General features: G+C 43.6%; 1 protein-coding gene across 2 annotated transcripts in view; it reads left to right on the top strand.

Moving 5' to 3' along the window:
- The first annotated feature begins 1,641 nt into the window (after window positions 1-1,641).
- Window positions 1,642-9,835, top strand: part of LOC311149255 (occludin-like) — a 48,718-nt gene continuing 40,524 nt past the window's right edge. Inside the window, exons 1-3 of one of the 2 annotated variants that reach the window (XM_084186359.1) lie at window positions 1,642-1,883; window positions 7,852-8,642; window positions 8,864-9,034. In XM_084186359.1, the coding sequence (XP_084042485.1) occupies window positions 7,872-8,642; window positions 8,864-9,034 (942 nt within the window). In that variant the 5' untranslated portion in view covers window positions 1,642-1,883; window positions 7,852-7,871. Of the gene's footprint in view, window positions 1,884-2,130; window positions 2,218-7,851; window positions 8,643-8,863; window positions 9,035-9,835 lie in introns of those variants that run through there. The other variant, XM_084186360.1, reaches the window with a different exon arrangement.

The raw sequence follows: 9,835 nt of genomic DNA, 5'->3' as shown, positions 1-9,835 counted from the left end.
CTAAATGGCATATTATTATTATTATTGAACGTTTCCAAGAACACAGTGGTCTCCATAGAGCTGGCCGTCCGACCAAACAGGCAAGAAGGACCTTGGTCAGGAAGGTGACCAAAAACCCAATGACTACTCTGACAGAACTACAGAGTTCCTTGACTGAGATGGGAGAACCTGCCAGAAGGACAACAATCTCTACAGCACTTCACCAATCTGGCCTTTATGGGAGAGTGGCCCGACAGAAGCCACTCCTGAGAAAAAGGCACTTGACAGCACGCCTGGAGTTTGCAAAAAGTCACGTGAAAAACAGAGTATAAGGCAAAAGATTCTGTGGTCTGAGGAGACAAACGTGGAACTCTTCTGGAGAAAACCAGGCACAGCTCATCACCCGTCTAACACCATCCCTACCGTGAAGCATGGTGGTGGCGGCATCATGCTATGGGGATGTTTTTCAGCAGCGGAGTCTGGTAAGGGAACAATGAATGGTGCCAAATACAGGCAAATCCTTGATGAGAACCTGATTCAGAGTGCAAATTACCATTCATTGTTCCCTCTATCCTTACCAGTCTCCCAGTCTCTGCTGCTGAAAAGCATCCCCATAGCATGATGCTGCCACCACCATGCTTCACGGTAGGGATGGAGTTAGACGTTCCAACAGGACAATGACACCAAGCAGAGGAACACGCCCATTGAGTTCACAGCTGGTGAATGGCGATGCCTCATCGCGATTGGTTATTCCCCATAATTTGCAACTATGTCAATGAGCGTCATCACTATCTTTCCTTTGCGGTAGGCCCAGAGACAGAAGAGAAAGCGAAACACTCGACTCCCTATTTTTTTCTGATCGGGTGGGGCCTCTCTGGTCTACTTATTGCCCCCACCCCACGTAGGGGGTGCCCAAGAGCGAGACATCTCAATGGCTCATTTTCTCTGGTCAGGCGGTGCGGGTGGGACGAGCGGGGAGGGATAACTAAGTAGACCAAAGCACAAATGTTACAATGTTAGTTTCATTACGTGTTGTACAATATGATGCAAAACACAGGAAAACAGAATTTTGACAGCACTGGGCCTTTAATATTGTATTTCAGTAAAATGTGTACATTTTCTTGTTTACTTTAATGCTGGTGTGTCATTATACTGAGATTTCTACAGTACCCAAAAGCCATAGCAAGGTGGAGACATCCACCAGAAGAAAAATAAGCATGTACTGTATCTAGTGGGAATGAATGGATAACTAGGCCACCTCCAATAGCCAAGGAATTAGCCAACCATTGAGAACAACAACAACAACAAAAATAGAGAGAGGGAAAAAAATCTATGTAGATCATGTAATGTATTTGGCAAAGCCAGTAAGGATCTATAGGCATAAACTGAATAATGTCAGATATGTGTCAAGCAAAGGACAACCCTGCCCTGCAATTGGGGGGGGGGGGGCTTTGACTTTTTCTCTTAAGTATCACACACTAGGCGAAATGATAAAGAAAAAGGTCACTCTCAAAGCAGTAAAAGCAGTTTATACAATACATTACTATACTTTTCTTTACTGTGGATAGTCGACTAGTCTACAAATCACACCTACCTCCAGACAGCACAGTGCTGGGCAGTCAGCCAAGCAATGTCCTTTGAAAGCGCAACAAAACACTTGTTCACAGACACAGTCCTTGAAGAACCATTGCCTCTCTGCATGGAACGGGACGAGTAAAAAGAGGGAGCCACCACATTAGAGCAGGTCAAGAATAAAGAGGTACATTTTGTTGCCGATTAAGTTTCATCTGATTATTTCTACTTCTCTGATCTCAATCTTTGCGGATACAAAGTAAACTCGCAAAACGACGGTGCATTCGACTCTGGCTCAAACGCCAACACCCGGCTGTGTTTTCTACGCTCAGGTGAGTGAAATGGCCGTTAAGTCGACTTCAAACCATTAGAAATCAAATTAATAACCTGTTTAAATTGGTGGACTGTGTACTAACATTTATTATGCACTGATTTGTACATACATTTCTAAGTCCACAGAAGACATAAATGGTTGGCTATATAAAAAAAAAATAATTTAGGGAAATGTTTTACTTTTTAGTGTTTTATAGGTATTAGTTACTCTAACATCTAGTTTCTTCTTTTGGCCTATTGTCAAGCATTCCGTTCTCTCACACAAGCTCGCAATTGTGAGCTCCAGGGGCTTGAGGGAGGGTCTCACAGGTGGGGGTTTCCGTTCGCGTTGTTGTGAGTTTTTTTCTGTTACTTCAATTTTACATCCTGTATTAGTAAAACATGCCTAGTGGTTAACATAATTTATTCAAAAGATCGGATAGTATAATGGGAACATCTCAGGCTAAAAAGTTTAAATACATTGCCATATGCCCATTTGTGTTCTCTAAAAGGCAAAACATTCAGTTATTTTGCCCTAGTCTGTCTAGTCCTGTATTGCGAGATTGTGAGCTATTGTTTGCCTTGTACTGCGTTATCCTTAATTGATTTTTATTAAGAGCGATCCTCTAGAGCAGGGGTATTCAACGCTTACCCTATGAGGTCCGGAGCCTGCTGGTTTTCTGTTCTACCTGATACTTAATTGCGCCCACCTAGTGTCCCAGGTCTAAATCAGTCCCTGATTAGAGGGGAAAAATAAAAAAAAAACAGTGGAACTGGCTTCAAAGTCCAGAGATGAGTTTGAGGGCTCTAGAGTGTTTTGAATGCCCCATGCAACTAGAGCAGGTATTCCCAAACTCGGTCCTGGCCTCCCCCTGGATGCATGTTTTGGTTGTTGCCCTAGCACTACACAGCTGATTCAAATAACCAACTCATCATCAAGCTTAGATTATTTTAATCAGCTGTGTAGTGCTAGGGCAAAAAAATGAAACGTGCACCCGGGAGGGTGGACACACACTCAAATTAGTGTGATACAGTATGTTACGTTTGGTATGATTACATAAGACAGACGTTTAAGGCAAAAACGAAAGTAGGGTGGTTGGTCAGGCGAATAATGCAAATGTCTAGCAACCCAAAGGTTGCGTGTTTTAATTTAATCACAGACAACTTTAGGATTTTAGCTAACCCTTTCACCCTTAACCCTTAAACCTAACGCTAACCTTAACCATAACCATAACCTTAACCCTAACCTCTAGCTTAGCTAACGTTAGCCACCTGGCTAACATTAGCATTAGCCACCTAGCCAAATTGTAATTCGTAACATATCAAAAATGTATGCACGCATGACTGTAAGTCGCTTTGGATAAAAGCGTCTGCTAAATGGCATATTATTATTATTATTTATATCATACGTTTTGAAAATTCGTAACATATCATACGAATTGTAATTCGTAACATATCATACAAAATGGATGATGGACAACTACAAATTAATACACACCATACTATGTTACGTCTATCCCTGATTCCAGGTTGTTTTGATAGATGTGAGGCAGGCGAAACAGGGTTGGAATTCTGTTATCAACAAGAGATGATTGAGTGTGCACTGGATGTGAGCAGCTCAGTGAGTTGTGGATGGCTGATCTTTGACACCAGCAAGACAGCCTGCATGACAGCCTCCATCACTGTGTTGATTGGTTGCAAGACCATTGTCTGTTTCACAGAAGCAACATTTACAAGAAGCTCTGAACTGTAGGCTGCTGTTGGAACTGTATTGTATTCTAGGCCTTACTGCCCTGGTTCTTTTGTAAAAAATGTCCAGTCGGAGCGGAGGTGTACATGTCTTTTGGTGAGGCAGTATCACCACGTACATGCAGAGCAGAGTCCTGGAATGGTGTAACGGATCCAGGTGTCTAAACTTTACACACTGCAGAGGGAGTTATTTTCAATATTCTATGATGATGATGGAAGGTACTGGGCAGGCTGTTGATAAACAAAGGTGGAACCCCCTTCAGAAGACACCTTATCATCCTGCCCAAATGTACCCCTCTCCCCCCCCTCCGCTCTCTGCTCTCCCTCGCTCCACACAGTATCCACACACAGAATAACTCTTGTTGGATACTTTCTGTACTGTGCCCAGTTTTCTTCTCCCTAAATACCATGGAAACAACAATTCCCGTGCCTTGCAGTCTTGACTTTCCCCTCACCCTCCAAAAACAAAGACAAGAAGTTAGGGAGCTAGGAAGGGAAGGAGTAAACTCTTGAAACAGGTCAACATTCACAAGTCCGCAGGGCCAGAAGGATTACCAGGTCGTGTACTCAGAGCATGCGCTGACCAGCTGGCAAGTGTCTTCACTGACATTTTCAACCTCTCCCTGACCCAGTCTGTAATACCAACATGTTTCAAGCAGACCACCATAGTCCCTGTGCCCAAGAATGTCAAGGTAACCTGTCTAAATGACTATCGCCCCCTAGCACTCACATATGCTTTGAAAGGCTGGCCTTGATTCACGTCAACATCATCATCCCAGACACCCTGGACCCACTCCAATTCGCATACCCCCCCCAACAGATCCCCAGAAGATGCAATATCCACACTGCCCTTTCCCATTTGGACAAAAGGAACACCTACATGACAATGCTGTTATTGACTACAGCTCAGCATTCAACACCATAGTGCCCTCGAAGCTCATCACTAAGCTAAGGTCTCTGGGACTGAACACCTCCCTCTGCAACTGGATCCTGGACTTCCTGACGGGCCAACCCCAGGTGGTGAGGGTAGGCAACAACACGTCCGCCACGCTGACCCACAACATGGGGGCCCCTCACGGGTGTGTGCTTAGTCCCCTCCTGTACTCCCTCCAACACCATCATTAACTTTGCCAACGACACGATGGTGGTAGGCCTGATCACGACGATGAGACAGCCCATAGGGAGGAGAACAGAGACCTGGCAGTGTGGTGCCAGGACAACAACCTCTCCCTCAACATCAGTAAGTCAAAGGAGTTGATTGTGGACTATGGGAAACGTAGTACATCACTGGGGCCGAGCTCCCCGCCATCCAGGATCTCTATATAATATAAAAATAATATAATATGCCATTTAGCAGACGCTTTTATTCAAAGCGACTTACAGTCATGCGTGCATACATTTTTTTTTGTGTATGGGTGGTCCCGGGGATCGAACCCACTACCTTGGCGTTACAAGCGCCGTGCTCTACCAGCTGAGCTACAGAGGACCACGGATTAGGGCGGCAGGTAGCTTAGTGGGTAAGAGCGTTGTGCCAGTAACCGAAAGGTCGCTGGTTCTAATCCCAGAGCTGACTAGGTGAAAAATCTGTCGATGTGCCCTTGAGCAAGGCACTTAACCCTAATTGCTCCTGTAAGTCGCTCTGGATAAGAGCGTCTGCTAAATGACTAAAAAAAAAAATATATATAAAAAAAATAATAATAATAAAAAAATTAAAAAAAAAAAAATAAAAATAAATAAATAATAAAAAATAAAAAAAATAACAAAAAAAATAAAAAATTGTCGATTTTTCTATACCAGGCGGTGTCAGAGGAAGGCCCACATTTAAAAAAAAAGACTCCAGCCACCCAAGACACAGGTTGTTCTCTCTGTACCGCATGTCTGGAACCAACAGGACCCTGAACAGCTTCTACCCCCAAGCCATAAGACTTCTAAACAAGACTGCTAAATAGCTAATCAAATGGCTACCCGGACTACCTGCATTGACCATATTTTGCACTAACTCTCTTGCACTGACTCTATGTGCACACACTGAACTCTACCCACACACCACACATACTTACACTGACACCCCAACACACACACACTACATACGCCCACACACAACATACACACACATGCATACTGACACCCCAACACTCACACACACACTTTCACACTCACCACATACGCTTCTGCTAGTCACTTTACCTCTACCTATATGTACAGTACATAGCTACCTCAATTATCTCGTAACCTTGCACATCGACTCGGTACTGGCACTCCCTGTATATAGCCATGTTATTTTCTGCTCCCTATAGACACTGAGTGTACAAAACATTAGGAACACCTGCTCTTTCCATGACGTAGACTGACCAGGTGAATCCAGGTGAACGCTATGATCCCTTATTGATGTCACTTGTTAAATCCACTTCAATCAGTGTAGATGAAGGAGAGGAGACATGTTAAAGAAGGAGTTTTAAGCCTTGAGACAATTGAGACATGGATTGTGTATGTGTGTCATTCAGAGGGTGAATGGGCAATACAAAAGATTTAAGTGCCTTTGAACGGGGTATGGTAGTAGGTGCCAGGAGCACCGGTTTGAGTGTGTCAAGAACTGCAACGATGCTTGGGTTTTCACGCTCAACAGTTTCCCGTGTGTATCAAGAATGGTCCACCACCCAAAGGACATCCTGCCAACTTGACACAACTGTGGGAAGCATTGAAGTCAACATGGACCAGCATCCCTGTGGAACGCTTTCGACACTTTGTAGAGTCCATGCCCCGATGAATTGAGGCTGTTCTGAGGGTAAAAGTGGGTGCAACTCAATATTAGGAAGGTGTTCCTAATGTTTTGTACACTCAGTGTATAGCCATGTTATTTCTACTCGTTATTTTTATTTGTTATTCACTGTGTCACTATTTATATATATATATATATATATATATATATATATATATATATATATATATATTTAAATCTTATCTTTAGCTCTGTATTGTTGGAAAAGGACCCGTAAGTAAGCATTTCACTGTTAGTCTACACCTGTTGTCTACGAAGCATGTGACGGTGTGAGATGGGGTGAGGGAAGATGGGATCAAGGATATGGAGGGAGGAGGGAATTGTGGGAGGAAGAGGAGGTGTCTGAGAAGAAGGCTCTCACTCAGGCAAAACCCCTACTCAACTGTAGTCTGTTCCTGAGTCATAAAGAGACAAAGTGAATGGCTGTAGTGGATTGTGCCAGGCCTGTCTCTTTGTCCTCCATGATATAAAGCTTTGGGCTGTGTCACGGTGTGTCTGTGAGTGTGACTGTAAGGAAACAGGGAGTTCGTCACCCCAGCAGGCAGGCAGGCAGGCACCTGATAATGTTCTATTTGTACTGCTGTTATCTAATGCATTTAGCCACACACTGTTCTCACACAGCGCTACAATGTGTCATGATAAATAGATGTAACAATGCAGTCTTTTGATACCACTGACATGGCCTTATCATCAGCAATAAAAAAAATAGAGGTGTATGTCTTCACATCGGTACATCTCCTAAATAGTTTTTCTTCTTTAAATCAGCTTGTTATAAATGCTAACCTCTTGCCTGTTGAATATTGTAAAAGAACGGGCATTGTTAAGACTGTTTACACTGTGGACTAGCATTTATGTGTAGCCTAAATTCAAAACAAAACAACATTTGGCCGAGTGTGGGATATGAAATGTTCAAAGGCAGCAGGACAATATGAGGGATTGAAGGAAGACTCCCGCTGCCCGTATGGCCAGGTGAAAAGCAGCACTGTGCGGGGCTGCTGTCTGAACTCTGATTCCTGGTACCAACATCTCCATGCTGGTTCTGACTTTGCTGGTTCACAGAACTCAATGCTAAGATCATCTGTGAAGTCTTTCAGCCCATAATGTGGAAAATTATGGCCTGCTTTTTTTGATGTGACTGGTAGTGAAGTTTCCACACTCATTCACTTATCCTTGGTACAGTTAATAAAGTAGGGCAAACGTTGGACTGCTGTCTGTAAATGTAGCTAGCTACAATCATCATGTCATTCATTGGAGCCCATCAAATATGGAAAATCAAATAAAAGGTACTAACATAGTTCATTTATTCTATTACTTTAAAGCTTGAGATGAGCAAGGCCAAGTGTAATCATGTACATTGCTACAACTTACACCTCACCAAAGCCATATCTCAGTGCTGTTGGAAACTTGAAAACAGTTGTGCCCAGTGTCCTCTAACATTTCAATGTCTTTTGTCTATGTAGATCGCTGCCATCGTTGAGAGATGTTTGAGAAGCAGGGTTACGACAGCCCTCCTGTCTACAGTCCTCCATACAGCCCGGCCTTCAATGGCTACGGCCCCCCACAAAGCTACCACTCCCCCAGGAGTGAGTTTGATCCCTACCCACCCCCACCGGGCTCCTACTACATGGAAGAGAAGCCCCAACACTTCTACAAGTGTCTCTCCCCTCCTGGCATTGTCAAGGCCATGTTTGGCACCATCATAGTGCTCTGTGTGGGAATCTTTGCCTGTGTGGCCTCTACCCTGGTCTGGGACATGCAGTACGGGATGGGGGGGATGGGCTCCTACAGCGGAGGGATGGGTTATGGGGGAATGGGGGGCAGTTATGGCTCCAGCTACGGCTCTGGTTATGGAGGAGGCTATGGAGGAGGTTATGGTAACTATGGTAGCTCCTACCCGACACCTTACTCGGCCAAGACCACCATGATAGCCATGGCGGCCATCAACTTCTTTGTGGCGCTGGGATTCTTTGTGGCCAGTTTTTCTAAATCGACCACGTTCAGAAGCAGGAAGTTCTACCTAGTGGTTCTGGTAGTCAGTGTGATCATGTCCGTCATCCAGGGCATCATCAACATCGTGTACATCGTGGGAGTAAACCCAATGGGCCAGAGCTCTCAGAACATGATCTACAACCCCATGCTGAGGATGTGCCAGAATCTGTATGGGACCAGCTATTCCAATATGGGAGGAGTGGGGGGTATTGGCATGTATAACCAGTACCTCTATCACTACTGCTACGTGGACCCACAAGAGGTAGAACAGTTATTTAATGTATCATTTGATGAATGTTGAGTTATTGCTGTGAAGCTGTAAAGTTGGTATATTATTACATGTGTGTTCTTATGCTTATTTGAATCATGTATGTGTATAGCCTGTAGTGTGTTTGTAAGTCTCCAATCACAATGTAGTATTTCAGATTGTTTGCGTAAGAATTTACTTACATAAACTCCTTGATGTTGATGTGTCCCCTCCAGGGTGTAGCCATGGTGTTTGGGTTCCTGGTTACCGCTGCGTTGGCCGTGGCTGCTTTCTTCTCACACAAAACCAGAGGCAAGATCTGGCGCTACGGCAAGCCCAACATCTACTGGGAACAGCCACCTGTGACTGGAGGCCTAGTTTCTGATGGCAGAGATGTAGAGGACTGGGTAAGGGAACACTCATACTGGTATGAATATAAGTATGAGTATCATGCTCATGCTCTATAGAGTAAAGAAAGTAGAATATATGTGTTTTTAGATGCTCCCAGTTTTAATGCAGTAATATTTCATTTAGGCCTACCATTAGTCTTTGTCAGTTTGATCATGATGAGCTACTGTGAATATTCTATTCTCTCTCCCTAATTAGTTAAGAAATGTTAGTTATTTGCATGGGTGCAGAAAACTTGAAGGCAACCTTTGGAATCACATAATACTTTCGTCAGTAATTAGAATGTTTCCTTTACCTGAGATAAGTTCTAGTTCAAAATAGTAACCAAAATGTTTATATATTTCCGGACAGACTTTGGAATGCGCGGTTGCAGTTCCCTGTTTTTACTTTATGAGTTGAAAGTCTACCAGTAGTGTCATTATTTCATGCCTTTTATGAATGTCAAGGATAAGTGGAAAACATGACACACTTAAAGAGTGGGAGCTTGGTTTAGGTATGTATGTATGTTTGCATGTATTTATCCTGTACTCCTGTATGGCAAAGGGTATTCGTCAATAACTTCTGTTTTATCTCAATGTCAAGGCCTAATTTACAGTGAGTATTATATTAGGTGTGACACATTGAATGGACATTGATCAATCTCAACCCAACCTTACGCTCTTATGCACTTTCTTTTATTTTCTTGCTCTCGCCTCGCCCTTCTCGAGTACAAGACAACAGAGAATTGTCTGATCATAAAATGTTGGCAACGCTTTGGGAAAATAGTAGTAAACTTCAACCCGTGCCCTACTCCAGTTTCG

This window comes from Coregonus lavaretus (genome assembly GCF_964263955.1).
Source record: "Coregonus lavaretus genome assembly, chromosome: 21".
Taxonomy (NCBI): Eukaryota; Metazoa; Chordata; class Actinopteri; order Salmoniformes; family Salmonidae; genus Coregonus; species Coregonus lavaretus.
The sequence above is the reverse complement of the archived record's forward strand: the minus strand, read 5'-3'. Positions and strand labels throughout refer to the sequence as shown.